This window comes from Rhincodon typus, chromosome 6 (assembly GCF_021869965.1).
Source record: "Rhincodon typus isolate 14 chromosome 6, sRhiTyp1.1, whole genome shotgun sequence".
Taxonomy (NCBI): Eukaryota; Metazoa; Chordata; class Chondrichthyes; order Orectolobiformes; family Rhincodontidae; genus Rhincodon; species Rhincodon typus.
This window is the reverse complement of record NC_063337.1, coordinates 56,917,290-56,938,030: the sequence shown is the minus strand read 5'-3', so window position 1 is coordinate 56,938,030 and position 20,741 is coordinate 56,917,290. Positions and strand designations below refer to the sequence as shown.

The 20,741-nt window shown below is 41.3% G+C and overlaps 1 protein-coding gene across 9 annotated transcripts in view; it reads left to right on the top strand.

Annotated features, from left to right (window-relative positions):
• The window catches only part of picalma (phosphatidylinositol binding clathrin assembly protein a), a 124,538-nt gene that overhangs the window by 49,478 nt on the left and 54,319 nt on the right, over window positions 1-20,741 (top strand). For all 9 annotated transcript variants that reach the window (XM_048598481.1, XM_048598482.1, XM_048598477.1 and 6 more), the window contains exons 7-9: window positions 9,154-9,260; window positions 9,352-9,393; window positions 15,512-15,600. In XM_048598481.1, coding sequence (XP_048454438.1) covers window positions 9,154-9,260; window positions 9,352-9,393; window positions 15,512-15,600 — 238 coding nt within the window. The remainder of the gene's footprint in view (window positions 1-9,153; window positions 9,261-9,351; window positions 9,394-15,511; window positions 15,601-20,741) is intronic.

The window sequence follows — 20,741 nt, the reverse complement described above, 5'->3', positions numbered from 1 at the left end:
ACGTCTTCTTAGGGCCTGGGATGGGGGTGAGGTGTAGGGGCAGGTGTAACACTTCCTGCGGTTGCAGGGAAAAGTGGTGGGGGTGGTGAGGCTGGTGGGGAGTGTGGAGCAGACAAGGGAGTCACGGAGAGAATAGTCCCTCCAGAAAGCAGATAAGGGTGGGGAGGGAAAAATGTCTTTTGGTAGTGGGGTCAGATTGCTGGAAGCAGAAATGTGGGAGGATGATGCGTTGGATCCAGAAGTTGGTGGGGTGGTACATGAGTACGAGGGGGATTCTGTTTTGGTTGTTATTGCGGGGAGGGGGTGTGAGGGATGAGTCATGGGAAATGTGAGAGACACAGTCGAGGGCGTTTTCGACCACTGTGGAGGGGAAGTTGCGGTCCTTGAAAAATGAGGACATCTGGGATGTCCAGGAGTGGAATGCCTCATCTCGGGAGCAGATGCGGCAGAGGCAAAGGATTTGGGAATAGGGGATGGCCTTTTTGCAGGAAGGTGGGTGACGGGAGGTGTATTCTAGGTAGCTGTGGGAGTCGGCAGGCTTGAAATGGATATCGATTTCCAGTTGGTTGCCAGAGATGGAAACAGAGGTCCAGGAAGGAGAGAGAGGTATCCAAGATGGTCCAGGTGAGCTTAAGGTTGGGGTGGAAGGTGTTAGTGAAGTGGATGAACTGTTCGAGCTGCTTGTGGGAGCACGAGGCGGCACCTATACAGTCATCGATGTAACGGAGGAAGAGGTGAGGCTGGGCCAGTGTAGCTTCTGAAGAGGGATTGTTCCACGTATCCTACAAAGAGGCAGGCATAGCTTGGGCCCATGCGGGTACCCATAGCCACCCCCTTTGTAGGAAGTGGGAGGAATTGAAGGAGAAGTTGTTAAGGGTGAGGACGAGTTCAGCTAAGTGGATGAGGGTGTCAGTGGAGGGGGACTGGTCGGGCCTGCAGGACAGGAAGAAGCGGAGGGCCTTTAGACCATCTGCATGGGGAATGCAGTGTATAGGGACTGGACATCCATGGTAAAGATGAGGTGTTGGGGACCAGGGAATCAGAAATTTTGGAGGAGGTGGAGGGCGTGAGTGGTGTCATGGATGTAGGTGGGGAGTTCCTGGACCAAAGGGGAGAAAATGGAGTCTAGATAGGTGGAGATGAGTTCGGTGGGGCAGGAGCAGGCGGAGACAATGGGTCGACCAGGGCAGTCAGGTTTGTGGATTTTGGGAAGGAGATAGAAATGGACGTGGCGGGTTTGGGGAGCGATGAGGTTGGAGGCCGCGGGTGGGAGGTCACCTGAAGTGATGAGGTTGTGGATGGTTTGGGAGATGATGTTTTGGTGGTCGGGGATGGGGTCATGATCAAGGGGGCAGTAGGAGGAGGTGTCCGAGAGCTGGCGTCTGGCCTCAGCGATGTAGAAGTCAGTGCACCATACTACAACTGCGCTTCCCTTGTCCGTGGGTTTTATAGTGAGGCTGGGATGGGAGCAGAGGGCTGCATGTTCTGTGGGTGAGAGGGGTGAAGGGGTTGAGGCGATTAATGTCTCGGCGGCAGTTGGAGATGAAGAGATCGAGGGAGGGTAGGAGGCCTTGGGGTGGTGTCTGGGAGGAGGGGGTGTGTTGGAGGTGGGAGAAGGGGTTAGTAGAGGGAGGGTTAGGCTCACGATGAAAGAAGTAAGCGCGGAGGCGGCAGAAAAACTATTCAACGTGCAAGCGTGAGCTGTATTTGTTGAAGTTTGGGTGGAGGGGGACAAAGGTGAGTCCTTTACTGATGCCTGCCCTTTTGCCCTAGGGGGGGGGAGGTCTGGGGGGGCGGGGGGGGGGTTGGTGGTGAAGACCCGGCAGGGCTGGGTGCTACTGTCTCCTCTGGAGCTGCTGGCTGTGGCACAGCTACCGAGACCCATTTGCCAGCCTTTGGCCCATATTCCTCCTAAACTTATTCATTTACCCAGCCGGAAGCCTTTTAAATGTTGTAATTGTATCAGCCTGCACCGCTTCCTCTGGCACTCACTCCAGACACGCAACATCCTCTGTGTGAAAAAGTTGCCCTTTAGATCCCCTTTTTAAATCTTTTCCCTCTCCCCTTAAACCTGTGTCCTCCAGTTGTGCACTCACCCACCTCATAGGGAAAAGTCTGTCCATCTTATCCATACCCCTCATGATTTTATAAACCTCTATAATGTAACCCCTCGGCGTCTGCTCCAGGAAAAATAGCTCCAGCCTATTCAGCCTCTCCCTATAGCTCAAACCGTCCAACCCTGGCAACATCCTTCTAAACCCTTACTGAACCCTTTCAACTTTTACAACATCTTTCCTGTAGCAGGGAGACCAGAATCGCCCACAATATTCCAAAAGTGGCCTAACCAATGTCCTATACATCAGCAACGTGACCTCCCAACTCTATACTCAATGCACTGACCAATAAAGGCAAGAGTTCTTCACTATCCTATCTATCTGTGACTCCACTTTGACGAAATTATGGATCTGTGCTCCAAGGTCACTTTATTCAGTAACATTCCTCAGCACCTTACCATTAAGTGTATAAGACCTGCCCTAATTTGCCTTTCCAAAGTGTAGCACCTCACATTTATCTAAATTCAATTCCATCTGCCACTCCTTGGTCCATTGTCCCATCTGATCAAGATCCAGTTGAACTCTTGGGTCATCTTTGCTATCCACTACACCTCTAATTTTGGTGTCATCTGCAAACTTAGTCACTATACATCCTATGTTCACATCCAGATCACTTACATAAATGATGAAAAACAGTGGACTAAGCACCGATCCTTGTGGCTCACCGGTGGTCACAGGCCTCCAGTCTGAAAAGCAGCCCTCCACCACCATCCGTTGTCTCTTACCTTCTGTATCTAAATGTCTAGTTCTCCCTGTATTTCATGTGATCTAACTTTGCCGACCAGTCCACCATGTGGAACCTTGACAAACTCCTTACTGAAGCTCAAATAGATCACATCTCCGGCTCTGCCTTCATCGATCCTCTTCGATACTTCCTCAAAAAATTCAATCAAGTTAGTGAGATATGGTTTTCCACGCACAAAGCCATGTTGACTACCCCTAATCAGTCCTTGCCTTTCCAAATGCATGTAAAACTGGTGCCTCAGGAACCCCTCCAACAACTTGTCCACCACTGATGTCAGGCTCACTGTTCTATAGTTCCCTGGCTTTCTCTTACCACCCTTCTATAGTGGCACCATATTAGACAACCTCCAGCTTTCCGGCACCTCACCTGTGTTTATTGATATTACAAATATCTCAGCCAGGGGCCCAGCAATCACTTCCCTAGCTTCCCACAGAGTTCGAGGGTACACCTGATCAGGTCCTGGGGATTTAAGCACAAATGTTCTTTTGTGCCAAGTATTAGTCCAAGTCCTGTAGAGATTTTCACCCAGATTTTGCCACATTGTCAAATATTACCTTGATGTCAAAGGGCAGCCAATCTCATGCCCATACTTGAACTAAGAAAATAATGAGGTCTGAAACACAATAGCTCTAGAGAAGCCCAAATTAAGTTTCTACATCCACTGTCTTTTGAGGAAGGGAATTCCAAAGACATTCAGCCCTCTTGAGAGGAAAATAAACCATGACCCCGAATTCTAGATTTTCATAAAAGGGAACATTCATTCAACATCCACCTGGACAAGTCCCCTCAGGATCCTTTGTTTCAATTAGCTGTATAATAAATTCTACTTTGAATGATCAAAATGGAAAGTGTTATTGATGGTCCTATCAATCTGCTTGCCAAAACTTAATTTGGGCTTCTCCAGGGCTATTATGTTTCAGAACTCATTATTTTCTTAGTTCAAACATGGGCATAGGACTGGCTGCCCTTTGACGTCAAGGTAATATTTGACTGTGTGGCACAAGGAAATCTGGGTAAAAATCTCTCCAGTAGTTGGACTAATACTTGGCACAAAGAACATTTGTGCTTGTTGGAGGCTAATCATCTCAGCCCAGAACATTTCTTCAGGAATTCCTTAGGATAGTATTATTGGTCGAACCATCTTCACCTGTTTCATCAATATGACCTCCCATCCATCACCAGCTCAGAGGTGGGGATGTTTACCGATTAGTGTTCAATACTGAGCTCAAATCCTCCCAGTGCCTGAAGCAGTTTGTGCCTGCATGTAGCACAAATTTGGACCATTCAGGCTTTGGCTGATAAAGGATAAGTAACGTTTGTGTAACAAAGGGCAGGGAATAGTCATCTCCAACAAGAGAATCAAGAGAATCTCCAGTGATATTCAACAGCATTACCATAATTGAATTCCCCACCATCAACGTCCTGAGGCTTACCATTGACCGGAAACCTAACTGGTGATGCCATATCTGTCCTGTGGCCACAGGAATACGTCAGACCCTGGGAATTTTGTGACACACTAAATTTTCTCTTGACCCGCCAAAGCCTGTTTGTTATCTCACATAGTCACTTAGGTATGTGATGGAATTGGACAAGTGCATCATCAATGATTTTACCTTATTAATAACCAATTCACTTTTGAAAGAATTTCAAACTCCTAGTTATGAGCTGAAATAATGACACATCAAGATTTCATAATATGAAAGATTTTCTTTCTATGAAAGAATCTCGTTGCTCAAAGATGCTTTGTGCCTGATTGAGGGATTAGGCATCAGGGATTTTGGGTCTATGCGGAGGCTTACTCCTCCAGCTCCACTGTCAATCCCCTGCATCCCAACAGTACCCTACAACTCCCCTCCTACTAGTATTCTGCCATGGCCTGGGCTTCAGCAATGATATGTGCGTATCCAGTTAAATGTTTGGTGGGCCTTCCCAAAAAAAAAGTTGTTATTCTTCAGCTGAGAGCCAAGATTCTTATTGCCTCTTAAGTACAGTCCAGTGTTTGTAAAAGGAGATAGGTTTGAAATAGACTGATTTCAGCACTGCCCTTCCAAATTAATAAATCATCTGGCAATCATGGTCCAGACATGTAGGATTGTTTTTAGTCAAGTATTGAGCTGCTGTGTGTGGAAAAATTGTTTCCCAGTGAACCTCGTGCCCTCAAGAGTGCAATGAAACCAGTTTTGGCAAGGAAAAGAAATAGGCAGCAATTCTGAATGGCTTTGTTTTCTAATGTCCACAGCATTTGTGTTTGCTTTTTTGAAGCACTTTGTGGTATTTCTATGATTCAGCACATTCTTTTCCTCTCAAAGTTCACATGAGCAGGGAGTTCCATGTCCTGTGGGCCTAATTCTCTCCTACGTGCAAATTCTATGCCTAATTGTTTTTAGAGGTTCTTTTGGAAGTTTGGAGACTAGTATTTTGAGTATTTTGTTGCCATAATGTTTGGCATTAAACAACATGCTATTGTAGTTGTGAATTCGTAGTTCCATGTGTAAGAAAATCGTACAAGTGATATAATTTACGAAACTTTGTTTGAAGCTTTGCTTTATCTCCTTCATTCCTAAGCTAATAAGCATAACATTTTATAATGAGCAGGGCATATGACACATTCAGATTTAGGTTCGAGCTGGTCACACTGCAGCGCTGGAGCTGATTCCAAAATGATTATCTTGTTTTTTATGTTACTGGTATTTTGTTACAAATATTGAATACCTCATGAAATCTGTTAAATCACTTTATTGCACACAGCATTTATGAGATTCACAAAACTGGGTGCTGAGCTTTTCTTGCAAGTTTGAACAATTTGGAAGGGAAATGGGAGAGAATGCAAGTTCCATCAGACATTGCAGTCAATCATCAGGAGTCAAGTGTTGCCAATGAAAGCAATGACAGAGTGGCTGTTTTTAAATGTAATTCTTTACCTTGAGTAGCACAGTAAATACACTGTTCAGGGGAGGCTAGCATTGTTCTGAGTAGCTATTTAGAAACTCTACATCCAAACTTCCTTTTGTCCTGTCCTGTGCCTTGTGGCACATGAGGTAGAGCACACACTAATGTCCATTTCCAAAGCTAGTTTTTCCCCAGACAGGTTGCAAATCTGCACTCAGATTCTTTAAACTATGGGATGCTGCTGCATATCAAGCATGGCTGACCAGGAGACTGTCCTGCTTTTTGCAAGCTGTCATACGTGTAGTGGAAGAATTTGCGTATTGATAATCAACTTGTTTGGCTGCATTATGAATGCAACTTCTGTGGCCATTGACTCCCAGAGTGGGAACTTTGAGCTTCCGGCTCAGAAGCAGAGACATGACCTCTGTGGGAACTCTACATCACAGCATGAATTTGCTCATCGCAACCTCTTTTTTCCCAATTTAAAAAAAAAAAGTTGTTATGCATTCTTTAATGCTGAAAAAGGCTGTTACGTTATGAAGGAATTTTCATTGAATTTAAATTGAGTTTAATTATTTATCCATATAAAGAATTCAGATACAGAGTGATTTGAATGATTTAAAGTTTACAGTTTCTCACAGTTCTCACTACTGTTTTTGTAATTTGGCCACCCTTTTCATTCAAACAGCTTAAGTAGAACTGTATTACTTGGTAGTTTAAATTTTGCATGAATAGTTTTGAATATCTTGAGCTTACCTTTGTGTGTGTGTGTGTAAAATCAAACCTCTGAAATATATTTGTAAATCAAGTGTCAGATTGGGTTGAAGTCACAAGGGGGATGCAATGGCCTAGTGGTATTATCGCTATACAGTTAATCCAGAAACTCATCAAATGTTCTGGGGATGTGATTTGAATCCTGTCACAGGATTTGAATTTTTTTTAAAAAAACTCTGGTTTTAAGAATTTACTGATGACCATGAAATCATTGCCGGTTATTGGAAGAACCCATCTGATTCACTAATGCCCTTCAGGGAAGGATATCTGCTATCCTCACCTGGTCTGGCCTACATGTGACTCCAGACCCACAGCAATGTCATTGACACTCGTTTACCCTCTAAAATGGCCAATCAGTTGTATCAATGCTATGAAGTCTCAACAAAAAAATGAAAGTGGGTGGACCACCTGGCATCAACTTAGGCACTGGAAAAGGCAACAAGAGAAACACTTACTGTTACCCTACAAAGTCCTCCTCACTGACATTTGGGGGCTAGTGGCAAAATTGGGAGAGCTGTTTCACAGACTAGTCAAGCAACTGCGTGGCATAGTAATACAGTCAGAATCATACCTTACAGACAACGTCCCAGACATCACCATCACAATCCTGGATATGTCCTGTCCCACTGGCAGGGCAGACTTAGCAGAGGTGGTGGCACAGTGGTATAAATTTGGGAGGAAATTGCCTGGGAGTCCTCAACATTGACTCGGACACCGGGAAGTCTCATGGCATCAGGTTAAACATGAGCAAGGAAACCTGCTGATTACCATGTACTGTCCTCCCTCCGGTGATGAATCAATACTCCTCCATATTGAACAATACGTGGAGGAAGCACTGAGGGTGGTAAGGGTGCAAAACGTACTCTGGGTGGGGAATTACAAAGTCCACCACCAAGAGTGGCTCAGCAGCAGCACTGCTGATTTGAGTTAGACTGGGTCGGCAGCAGGTGGTGAGGAAACCGATGAGGGAAAAACATACTTGGTAAGGATGAGGTCAAGCTGCAGATGCAGTGACCACCACACAGTCCTTGTGGATACAAAGTCCCACCTTCTATATTAAGAATTGCCTCCATCCTGTTGTGTGGCACTATCACCATGCTAAATCGGACAGGCTTTGATCGGATCAAGACTGGTCATTTATGAGGTGCTGTGGGCCATCAACAGCAGCAGAATTGTACTCCACAACCTGCAACCCTATGGTCTGGCATATCCCCCACTCGACCATGGGCATCAAGCCATGGGATCAACCCTGGTTTAATGGAGAGTGCAGGAGGGCATGCCAGGAGGAGCACTAGGCATACCTGAAGATGAGATGTCAACCTGGCGAAGCTACTGATTAGGACTACTTGCGTGCTAAGCAGCATTAGCAGCAAGTGATAAACAGAGCCATGCAAACCACAACCAATAGATCAGATGTAAATTCTGCAGATCTGTCACATCCAGCCAGGAATGGTGGTGGATAATTAAATAACTCACTGCAAGCGGAGGCACCACAAATATCCCTATTCTTAATGCTCGAAGAAGCCCAACACTTCAGTGTAAACGATAAGGCTGAAGCATTCGCAGCAATCTTCAGCCAGAAGTGCCAAGTGGATGATCCATCTTGGCGTCTCCAGTGGTCTCCAGCATTTCTGATACCAGTTGTCAACTAATTTGATTCACCCCATTTAACGTACAATAGAATGGCGATTTATCGCCACTTGAATTTATGAAAGTGTGGTAACAGGTGTATAAGTTGCCTCAATTCAGTGCCATTTTAATTAGAAATTATAAAAAGAAATAATTGAGACAAAGATAGGACAAAGTTCATCTTTGTTACCTCCATGGTTCCTGAGTTTGTGGAGTGGCTGCATATAAGGTTGAAGGCACTGGATATTGAAAAGGCTATAGGCCCCGACAACATTCTAGCAATAGTGCTCCAGAACGAGCTGCTCTCCTAGCCAGGCTCTTCCAGTACAGTTACAGTGGCACCTACCTGACAGTGTGGAAAATTGCCCAAGTATGTCCTGTACATAAAAGGTAGGACAAATCCAACCCATCCACACATGCTGAAGTATTCTAAAAATATTTTTATCTGTCTTTATTCTATCAATTACTTTGTATTCATAAATCGGTATTGCTGAAAGTTTGGCTGACCAGAAGTAGTGTTGTATTGTCCAAAAGGAAAGAACCATCAATTGATGGAGATAACAAGGTGTAGAGCTGGATGAACACAGCAGGCCGAGGAGCAGAAGAGCTGACGTTTTGGGTCTAGACCCTTCAGAAATTTCTGAAGAAGGGTCTAGGCCCGAAACGTCAGCTTTCCTGCTTCTCTGATGATGCTTGGCCTGCTGTGTTCACCCAGCTCTACACCTTGTTATCTCTGATTCTCCAGCATCGGCAGTTTCCACTATCTCTGAATCATCAATTGATGCTCATTTTGAGGTAGTGCCCAACTCAATGGCAGGATGTTCTCTCTGGGAACCTGATAAAATTAGACTAAACGTTAGGTGATGGGCTCAAGTTCTGACTAATACTGAAACTTGAACCTGAAAGTGTGGCTGGTAAGCACTTGCATAATCTGCCTGAGAAGGTTAACATTTTGTTTAACATGCATTTAATTTGTTTACATGTTTAATCTTTCTCTACTAGAGAAATATTTCGACATGAAGAAAAACCAGTGCAAGGAGGCTCTTGATATATACAAAAAGTTCCTTACTAGAATGACAAGGATCTCTGAATTCCTCAAAGTTGCAGAAGTAAGCTTCTTTTGAACTGCAAGCCTTTTTTAAAACTACAAAATTTGGCAAATATTATTGTTATAACTATGGTATTCTTTGTTAAACACAGCAAGTTGGAATTGACAGGGGAGACATACCAGACCTTTCTCAGGTAGGCGCCTCTTTTATCAGTACATTATTACTCAGTTTTTCAGTTCGTTTGAGCAGATTAGTAGATTGTGATCCATTTGTTTTTAGGCAGTCCCTTGATCAAGGATGACTTCATAACAGTGAGACTCAACCAAGATCTTGATGTTAAGAATCTTGTGTTTTGCCAACTGACCATAATATGCAGACTTGTGATTCATAATAGTTGTCACAGAATTTGAAATATGTCATGTAATTCAGATTCTGAAAATAAACCTGTAGCATAATTCTGCCAAAATTGGCGTAACTGGCGCAAATGTTGGCAATGTTCTAAGTACGAATTGTTCTCTCTGCACCTGAAATTGCCATGATTTTTTTATACTAGTTTTAAAAACATTATGCTGAGAAGCAAGCTGTGGTCATAAAAGTGCTCTGCCCAGGCTGAATTAATCTGAAGTGTTTCTGCTAATTGCATTCATTTGCAGACCTTTGAACCTCAAAAAATAAAAACTGAAAGAACTTCACAGATGATGCCAGACATGCTGAGCTTTTCTAGCAATTTCTGTTTTTGCTTCAAAAAGATTAAGCTGGGTATTTTGGATGCAGAACACTGTTAAACAAAATTGTTCGAACGTTAGTTTATTTACTAGAGAATTGACCCCTAATGTAACTGAAAAATGCCTTTGTATATCTTTAGAGGTTGCTTTCATTCATTTAAAACCCGGTTAGATGTGGGTGCTGGACCCACATTGTGATTTTAGAATGCTTATTTCCTGGTGATAGACCCATTTTTAACTGTATTAATCAAAATTTGCCAAGTTACTGCTCTCGTATACATAAAGGAGTACAACGTTAAAGCAGATATTTATTATTCAAAATGAAAAATAAAAGAATTTCATTACACACTTTGTTTAAAAAAAATTACGTAGTCAGGTCACTGTCCAAAGGACTCGGTTTTCAATTCTCTAGTATTTTTTCCTGTGAGATAATGCTGATAACGTGAGAAAATGGCCTTGCAAGCAGGAGTAGACCATTTGGCCCTTTTGAGTCAGCTCTACTGTTAAACAAGGGTAAGACTGGTCTGTTGTTGACAACATCTTTGCTTTCTTGTCTCATCCTTGACTATCTCAAATCTATCTGACTCTGCTTGGAATAGATTCGGCCCCCGCTAACTTCTGGGAAATAGAATTCCGATCCTTTATCCATGTTAATGTGTTACCCCGGCACCTTATCTTGTGCGGCAACCTTTCACGTGGCACCTTATCAAATGCATTTTGGAAGTCCAAGTGCACACCACATATTACGGGTTCTTTGTGTTTACTGTGAATGTTACTTCATCAAAAAACTCTAATAGATGGGCTAAACGTGAATTTCCTTTCTCAAACCTGATCAAATTGTGATTTTATTCTTAGTATCCTGCTATAAACCAAGCCGAGTGGTAGTAATCTTTTAATGTTGGTTAGTATAGGAAAGTGCTTGCTTATATGTTGCATTGTAAGCAAGTTCTATCTTGACTTTGTATTGTTAACGTATGTACTTTAATGATTGGTTGGGACTTTTTTCTTTGGAGTGTAGGATGACTGAAGGGTCTGTTCCTTCTCTGTGATGGATGTTAGGTTCATTGGCTGAGTTTATTATCTTTTGCCTTCATCCTTTACTGAATAAAGATGTCAATTTTCTGTTTATCAATATACTGGGACCCTTTTAAAATCCAAGGAGCTTTAGAAGATTATAACTAATGCGTCCATTATCTGTGCTGTCACTTCCTTTTAAGACTCTTGGATGCACGCCATCAAGCCTTGGGGTCATGCCTGCCTTTAGGTACCATAGCTTTCTAACACTTTCGTGATAGTGATCGTTTTAAGTTCGTTCCTCCCAGTCACCTTGAAGAAAGATGAAAAGTACCTATGCAAAGTCTCTGCCATTTCTTTGTTTCCTTGTTATCAATTCCCCAGAGCACCAAGACTAGCTTTAGTTGGTTTTTGTTCTTAATCAAATTTTTATAGAAACGCTTACTATCTGTTTGATTTATTACAATCTAGCTTTGTCTCATACTGTTTCTGTACTTCATATACATTACTGTATGTTCTTTGGTTCTTAAAATCTGTCCAATTGTCTGACCTACCACTAATCCTTGCAGATTTGTACAGTGTTTCTTTCAATACAATACCATGCTTAACTTCCTTATTTAACCAAGGGTGGTGTTTTCTTCTTAGGACCCTCACTGTCTTGCTGGGATAACTCTTTGGGCCTTATTAAATACCTCCCTAAAGCCTGTCCCTACAACTCTGGCCCTACCTTCCCAGTTCATGTTAGCCAGCTCTGACTTCATGTCCCCGGTCTGAAACATTAGTTATGGAGTCACACTTTTCTCTTTCTCATTGAACCTGAAGTTCTGTTGTGTTTTGATGACTGCATCATCTGTAACAATGGGTGAGGTGACTAATGACTGGAGGGTGGCCAATGTTTTACCTTTGCTTAAGAAAGGTTATAAGGACAAACTGGGGAACTGTAGACCTATGAGCCGGAGTTCAGTTTGGGGTAAATTGTTGGAGGTGATTTTGTAAGATAGGATTTAGTGACATTTAGAGAGGCAAAAATTTGATTAGGGATGTTCAGTATGGTTTTACGTGAGGGAAAATTCTCTCTCAAACCTGACTAAGTTTTTTTTTGAGGAACTCGCCAAAAAGATTGAGGGCAGAGCAGCAGACATTGTTTGATTGGACTTTAGTAAAGCCTTTGACACGTTCCGTATAGGAGACTAATTAGAAAAGTTAGATCACATGGGATTAAGGGTGAGTTTGCCAATTAGGTACATAAATTGATTTAACGGCAGGGGACAGCGTGATGGTGGAAGGATATTTCTCAAAACACCGGCAGTGTTCCATAGGAATTGGCCTGCATCCTGTTTTGTCATCTATATTCTCATCCAAATCATTTATATAAATGGTGTGGTTATTAAGTTTGCAGACAATGCCAAAATTGATGGCATCATAGGCAGTGAAGGTTTTCTAAGATTACAGAGAGATCTTGATCAAATGGGTCAGTGGGCTGAAAAATGGTAGATGGAGTTCAATCTGGATAAATGGTGAGGTATTGCATTTTGGTATATGAAACAGGAGTAGGGCTTATACAATTAATGGTACAGCTTTGGTTCGTGTTGTAGAACAGGGATGTAGGTGTGCAGGGACAGAATTCTTTAAAGTTTACGTCACGTATAGAGAGGGTGGTTAAAATGATGTTTATTAGGCTAGCCTTCATTGCTCAGTCCTTTTCAGTACAGGAGTTGGGAAGTCAAGTTGAGGTTGTACAGGACATTGGTGAGGTCTGTTCTGGAATACTGTGTCCAGTTATGGTCACCTAGCTACAGGAAGGATATTATTAAGCTGGAGAGGGTTCAGAAGAGGTTTACCAGAATGTTGGTGGCTATGGAAAGTTTGAGTTATAAAGGCTGGATAGGCTTGGATGTTTTTCAATGGAGCGTAGGAAATTGAGAGGTGACCTCCTAAAATAATAAGTGGTTTTGATAGAGTTAGTGTTAATTGTCTTTCTCTCAGGATGGGAGATTTCAAGATTAGTGGGCACAATTTTAAGGTGAGAGGAGGGAATTTAAAGACTCAAGTAAATTTTTTACATGGAGGGTGGTTAGTGCGTGGAATGAACTTCCTGAGGACGCTGTGAATGTGAGTACAAATGCACCATTTGGATAATTAGGTGAATAGGAAAGGTTTGGAGAGATATGGGCCAGGAGCAGGCAGGTGGAACTAGTTTAGTTTGAATTATGTTCAACGTAGACATGTTTGACTGTCTAAATGTGCATTAGGATATCTTGGATGACTTCTTCACTGGCTGGCTTGAGAAGATAGTGCTGTATGCAATTGTTTTGGGAACACTGGCCACGTTTTGCAGGCTACCTTGTTCACACTGATTCTCCCAATTTCCATGTAGTTTAAAGTTATTGTGGTACATTTCTCGTGTGCTGTATTTATTTCTTCATGTAAGCTTTGTCCTACTCTTGGGTCAGCCTTTAAACTCATCCCACAAGTGATCTCTTGCCTTTACTATTTATATCTATACATTAAAATGATTGTATATCTTGATGATTCAGTTCATGAGCAGAGCTACTTTACCACTTTTTCCTAGCTACCTTTCATTCCAGTCTGTCAATGCCAGTATTGGTGACCTTCTATCTATTTTTGTAATGTCTATCAAGTTATCAATATTTATATCTGTGCTAATTTTCCTTTTGTTATGAATGCCAAATTCATTCAAATACAGGACTTTAAATCTTTTGAAAATTAATCACACTCTGGTCTGCTGACATACACTTGTATCTTCTGTCCCTTCTTTGTCCCTTCCTGTCACACTGGTTCTTGCCCCACTGTGGTTATTGCCCTGCTCAACTTTTGAGGTCCACTTTTTTTTTTTTTTTAGCCTGTTGATTTTCTTCATTTGTTTGGTTTTTTTGGTCTTCTGCTCTGAAGACAGATGCAATATATTTGTTCAAAGCTCTGCCATTTCCTTGCTCCTCACCTATTAAGTTTCTAACCTTATTTTCTGAGGGACCAATACTTATTTCTGATACAGTCTCTTCCTTTTTTTATGTGCTTGTCAAAGCTTTGTCTGCTTTTATGTATCCTGATAGCTTGCTAATTTCCTGTTAAATTCTCTAGCACTAATTTCTTGGCACAAAATTTATGGCAGGAGACTGATGAGTAAATTATTGAAAAGTGATTGACAGTGGGCAAATGCATGGCATATCCACTATGTGAATAAATGTGAGGTTACCCACTTTGGTAGCAAAAATAGGAAGGCAGATTGTTATTTGAATGGCTGTAAATTGTGAGAAGGAAATGCACGACAAGACCTGGGTGTCCTTGTGCACCAGTTGCTGAAAGTAAGTGCTTAGATAGTAAAGAAGGCAAACTATATCTTGGCCTTCATAGCAGGAGGATTCATGTACAGAAGCAAGGATTTCTTGCAGTTTTGCAGGACATTGCTGAGGCCACATTTGGAATATTGTGTGCAGTTTTGGCCTCCTTGTCTGAGAGAGGATGTTCTTGTTATAGAGGGAGTGTGCAAATGTTTACCAACTTGGTTGCTGGGTTGGCAGGACTATGTATAAGGAGAGATTGAGTCTGTTAGGATTGTACTCACTGGAGGCTAGAAGAATGAGGGAAGGGTATCTCATAGAAACCTATAAAATTCTAACAGGATTGGATAGCTTACATGCAGAACGGATGTTCCAGTGGTGGGGAGTCCAGATCCTGAGGTCATAGTTTAAGGTGAAGTGGTAAACCTTTTAGAACTGAGATGAGAAATCTGTTCACTGAGTGGTGAGCTTGTGGAATTCACTGTCTCAAAGTGGTTAAGACCAAAATATTTTGTTTTCAAGAAGTGGGTAGATATAGCTCTTGTGGCTAAAGGGATCAAAGGATTAGGGTACTGAGCTCAAATGATGAGCCATGATCATATTGAATGGCAGAGCAGGCTCAGAGTCGAATGGCCCACTGCTGCTCCTATCTTCAATGTTTCTGTGTTAAACCTCCCAGTGGCCAAGCATAAAATTTAGTGCAGCTACAAAAGCTGCAAAAAATCCTGACAGCAGGCGCAGGCACCCAGACCCCTTGAAATATTGCACTGCTTGTGTTGGTTTTGTATGAAAATTACGAATTGCCTCTGGTGCTGAGGTAATTTGAATAAAAATGGTTGGTTTGAGGCATTTAAGTTTGTTTTGGCTATCTTTTTCAATGGTAAAAGAAAATTTACGTGAGATACTGTTAAAGTGAATTAAAAATATTTGATAAAGTCAGCAACAGAACTGCAGTAGTTTGTTCGGATAGAATTATCAGTACTACTAAAATCTTGAAACTGTTTTCACCTGAAAAATCAGAATGTCCTGATAACAATGTTGATGTTAATGATATTTTGTTTTAGAATAGCTTTGTTTTATTTTCATTTCACAGAACTTTGAAATGTAGTAATTTGAAGTAGTAATTCTTTTGGATACCTTGACAACGAGGAAAAATTGTATCAGGCTGCACCAATTAATTGATTGTGCCAAGGACTTGAAGATCTGCATCTATTTAAGAACAAAGTTCACTGCTCAATCTTTGTAGCTGACATTTGCTCTAATATTATAGGCACCAAGTAGCCTTCTTGATGCATTAGAACAGCATCTGGCTTCATTGGAAGGCAAGAAAGTTAAAGACTCTTCGACAGCTGCTAGCAGGTAATGTTGCATTGATTTAAACTTGCATGTTTTTTTTGTGAATTGTGTTAGACTGGATAAGGCAGGCAATGCTGATGTATATCAGGAAAGCAGGATCTATCATTTTCTACCCAAAGGATGCCAATCTAGGAAGCATAGTTAAATAGCAGAATGGGGCCCTTCTCTTTAAATGGCTACGCAAGACTACAGAGATTGCATCTGAGGGATGTCCTAATTGTGTAAAATGGAAGTTCACAATTGATCTTCAAGTTAAGAGTGCCATTAAACCTCAAATTCAGCTGAACCCCCACAATAACAACAAGAATGGACTATTCAGTCCAGAAATATTGTGAATCAGTATTTCAATATCTCTTCACATTACCTGGCCTGGCCCTGTACCTTGCTTCCCCATTAATGGCAGAGGTTTCAGACGTCTCAGTTCTATGCTAGGTCTGTCATGCACTTTTTGTTTTCTTCCTATTGTCAAATTCCATTATTTCCAATTCATTCTTCACTCACCGTTTCACCAGTATAAACGAAAGTTGTTGTTTGAAATCTTCAGATAAGCACTGTAACTCCTGACATCAACCATACAGATGCTAGTTGCTGTTCTCTACTCCTGTTCTGTCTGCTGTGTTCTTTTGTGGGCCCATTTTCCCCTACTACTGATGGTCAGTTGGTGTCAGTACTGGATTGTGCTGGTGCCATCCAATGTGCAGTTGCATCATCACCACCTCTCGCTTGTTGCCCAGTCACAAGCACTGGTTTTATTCAGTGAAAGCCGTCTTGTACAGTATCTAATCACACACCCCCAGAAGTTAGGGAGTGAAGCAGCACGTTTTGCCATTAGTGTTGTTTCTTTAAAAAATTATTTCTTTACTTGAGAAGATGTAGCATTGTTTACAGCTTTTAGTTAAAGGTCTTTCCAGCTGAGTTTCATTTCTGCCGTTTTTGATGCAGTCAGGGCCTGAAATTTTGGCACTGCAACTACATGTGAGAGTGCGCCATCCACGATTGCAGCATCAGCAAACTCAGCTTTGAGCAAACTTCTCATTGAATGCAACTAAAGATCCATGCAAACTTTATTATTCTGACTCAATTACCTTGCTCCAGAACTGATGGTGGAACAATTAAACAGGATTTATCGATGGAAGCAGATGTGCCTATCGTCTTTGCCTTAGTAGACAATGTCCAGGCTGGGTAACTAGGAGAGTGTCATAAAGAACAGTGCTGTGTCCGCGGTTATTGACAATATACATTAATGACTTGAATGCAGGAGGTGAATATACTATCACACAGTTGACCAATAAGACAAAAATAGTCGGGAAGGCAAGTGATGAAGGTGATGCAAATAGTCTGCAGAGGCATGTGGGGGGGTGGAAATCGATTGGCAGATAGAATATAATCTGGGAACGTGAGCTTATTCACTTTAGCAGAAAAAATAGAGGAGCTGACTGTTATCTAAATGGAGAAAATCTTCAGAAAGCTGTAGCGTAGAGGGATTGGGGATGCATAAATGACAAAAAGCTAGCATCCAATTTCAGCAGATAATAGGGAATGCAAATGGACTGTTGGCCTTTATTTCAAAGGGAATGGAGTATAAAAATGGGCAACTTTTTGTTAAAACTGTACAAGGCACTGTTTCACTACACTTGGAATATTTTGAATAAATTTGGCCCCCTTTATATAAGGAAAGATATTCTGACACTGGAGATTATATGGAAGGTTCACTCAGTTGATCCTGGGTTCCAAGGGATTCTCTTGTGAGGAGAGGATGAGTAGGTTGGTTTGTATTTATTGGCGTTTAGAAGAATAAGAGGAGATCTTACTGAATCAAATAAGATTTTTCAGCATGGTAGGGTAGGTGCTGAGATGTTGTTTCCCTTTGTGGGACAGTCTAGAAGCAGAGGCCAAAAATATCAGTAACGTGTTGCTCAGTTAAGATGGAGATGAGATGCAACTTTTCCTCTTGGAGGGTAGTGAGTCTGTGGAATTCTTTTCTGCAGAGGGCTTTAGTGACTGGGTTGTTAAGTATATTCAAGTCTGAAACAAGCTGACTTTTTTTTAACTCTAAGGGGGATAAGGCAGGAAAGTGGAGTTGGGGATGATCAGATCAACCACGATCTCATTGAGTGGTGGAGTAGATTTGAGTTGAATGTCCTGCTTCTGCTATGTCTTATGGAGCCATCTATAGTGCTATCCCAAGTTCAATAGAATTGCATGGAGTTTCTGTCAGAATGGGGTCTTTGGAATGTATCCATCAATTAACTATAGTAATGTTATTACAAGTCCAACTTCTACAGAATTATCAGATGGCATTAATTCTTGCAACATTCTGCCTTGCAATTAATTTGTTCACTTTTCTTTTCCCTATATCCTAACGTTATCTATGCCAATGTAGCACGAATGAGTAATTAGTACAGTTCCTATATTCCATTTTGTATCATCAGCATGCTCCTCTTGTACTGAAGCCCTCAAAATTCATTTTCATAACACCTTTTACTTGATTTTCAACAGAAAATCCTATCATTACAAATTAAATCGGAAAAAAGTGTGTGGCCTGAATTTAAAGATTTAAGGGCAAAAGTAATCTGGGTCCGTTTTTTTTTCTTGAAATAAAAATAGTTGGCTACGTTTAGAGCACCTAGACAAAATGCATTTTAAGATCAACCTTCATTTTACTCCTGCTGTTGTGAACTAGCATCCTAAAATTAATATTAATCTAAAGAAATTGTTCTTGCATATTACAAGAATTAACTAGAGATGCAAAGAAACCTAAATTTAAAAAGAAACAATGTGCAGGATTAGGGAGAAAGGTGCCAAAAAAGGTGTCTCGTGTGATGCTTATTGGAGAGGTGGGCTAAATGACCTCCTGCTCTGTAGTGATTCTGTGAAAACAATGTTGGGGCTGTATTTGGCGTGGCAAGACTGCAATGCCCGAGTCATGTCAATCTGGTTGCATTCCATGGCCTGGCAGACTACAGAGTTGTCAAGGTTAATGCTGATATATCCGTATCCAATCACTGACATATCCTTAACATTTGTTTGGCAAAATTAAAATCTCTTGCACACACGAATTTCACAATTTTCTAACTGATTGCATCAGTGCATTTGAATGAATAAAAAAACGAGCTGAACTTGCCACTTCAAATTATTTCGCTGTTTCATGTAGCATAATTTGACAAATGTCAGTTGGTGAGTGCCTGACTAAAGAATCCCTGTGGTGCAGCAAACTAATTTTGGAGGAGAACAAAATCTTTATTTCCACTTGATCCAGAAATCACAAACAGTGATAGACTTTAGCATCTTTTTGCACACAATTGAACTTTGAAGTCCTAGGGAGGTACTGGGGAGATTGGCCATAGTTGTCTATTATGTGGTTGCAATTAAAAGGTCCAAATTTCTTTAGTGTTCATATGTGAAGTTAAAGGGGACGATAAATTCTTCTTTCCTGTCCAAACAGGAGTCTGGCTTAGAATGGAACCCTTGAGGACAGGTGTGTTGGAGGCAGTTGTGTGAGAAAAAAGGGTAAATAGCTCAAATCCAACTCTTGAAGGCTGGGTAATGGGAATCCTGCAAAAGAAAACTTTAGGATGTTCTATTAATTTCAGCAGGACCATCTGATATCTTGACTGGAAATCCTTCAACACCCCCACTCCCATCCCTAACCCTACAAATCCCCTGCCCTCTGCAGAGTGTCGAGTAAGTTCAAGTCAAGTTGATTTGTGACTTTTAGAAAACCATGAAAACAAACTTCTGGACCTTCTACCTGAAAATTCATGAGGTACATAACTCTGCTACTCTCTCTGCAATATGATTTTTTAAAAAAATGCTCACTGAGGCTTAACCAAGAGTAATTTTTCAAACAATCATAAAGAGCAAACACGCATGTAAATCTGTGTAGAATTGTCAATATTAAACTAAAGAAATGCATATTGCAATGTGATCATGAGAGAAGTGATGGTTTACAAGTAGGGACTTTGGGAACATCTTATCTTAGTTTCTGTAACATTTAATTAGGCCTGAACAACTTGCTACCTCAGTCAGCAAACAATTGTTTTGTTTGGAAGTTGATATTTTTGATCACTGCCTTTCTTGTGTTGAGAGCAGTAATGCATTGTCTCCATAACTTGCAGGGAATCTGATTTAAAATTAGATTTAGGAGTCTTAACTCATTGTTTGCTTAAATAAAATCAACAGCTTGAACTTTGCTGTTTTCTTTAAAGTTGTGTTCCTGAAGTTTTTGAACTGCTTATGATTTGTGTTATTACTGAAATTTATTTGTATGTTTTCAGTGTGTAAATTATATGGTATGGCAGTGTGGGGATGTTAGGCAATTTCTTTCCTACTAAGTTGTGCATTTGATTGAAATCATACGATAAATCTTGTAAAAGTATCATATTTTCAGAGTCCAGTTGCATGTAATTAATTATATTGAGTATACAGCACATAAATGGGTCATTCTGATCAATTTGTCGGTGTTGATGTTTACATGGCACAAGTCTTCTCCCATTCCATCTACTTTATCTTAGCTTACAGCATATCCTTCCAGTTCCATGTCTCATGAACTTAACTAGTTTCCTTTTGAAACTATCTCAGTTATTTGCCTCACCATTTGATGTGTTATTTTAACCTTGCTCTGGAGTAAATATACTTTTTCTTGAGGTTGGCTTGCTGAGCTGGTTTGTTGTTCCGCAGTCATTTCATTACCCTGCTGGGTAACATCAGTGCAGCCTCCGATGCAGCACTGTTGTGTTTTTCTGCCTGTTATTTAAACGCTGGAGTCCGTTGAGCTGGATTACCTCACTTCCGGTTTTCCTTCGCAATGGAATGTATATGGGGTCTAGCTCTGTACTTATTGATGGCTTTCTTAGTGGAGTACCAGGCTTCGAGGAATTACCGTGCTTGTCTCTGCTTTGCCTGTCCCAGGATCCTATCTTTAAGGTTTCTTATCCAGGTGTCTGCTCTGTTGTTGTTGTTTTGGTGGGTTAGTTTGGCTAGTTTTTCCTGGCTGTTGTGGTCTGTTGACTGATGTTGACCCAAATTGGCACGAAAATGGGTGATTATGGAGATTGGCTGGGTGGCTAACAGTGAGAAAGAAGGTTTTAAGTGACAGGAAGGTACAGATGGTTGTTAAGATGAACAGATCAGCCGCAGATGGA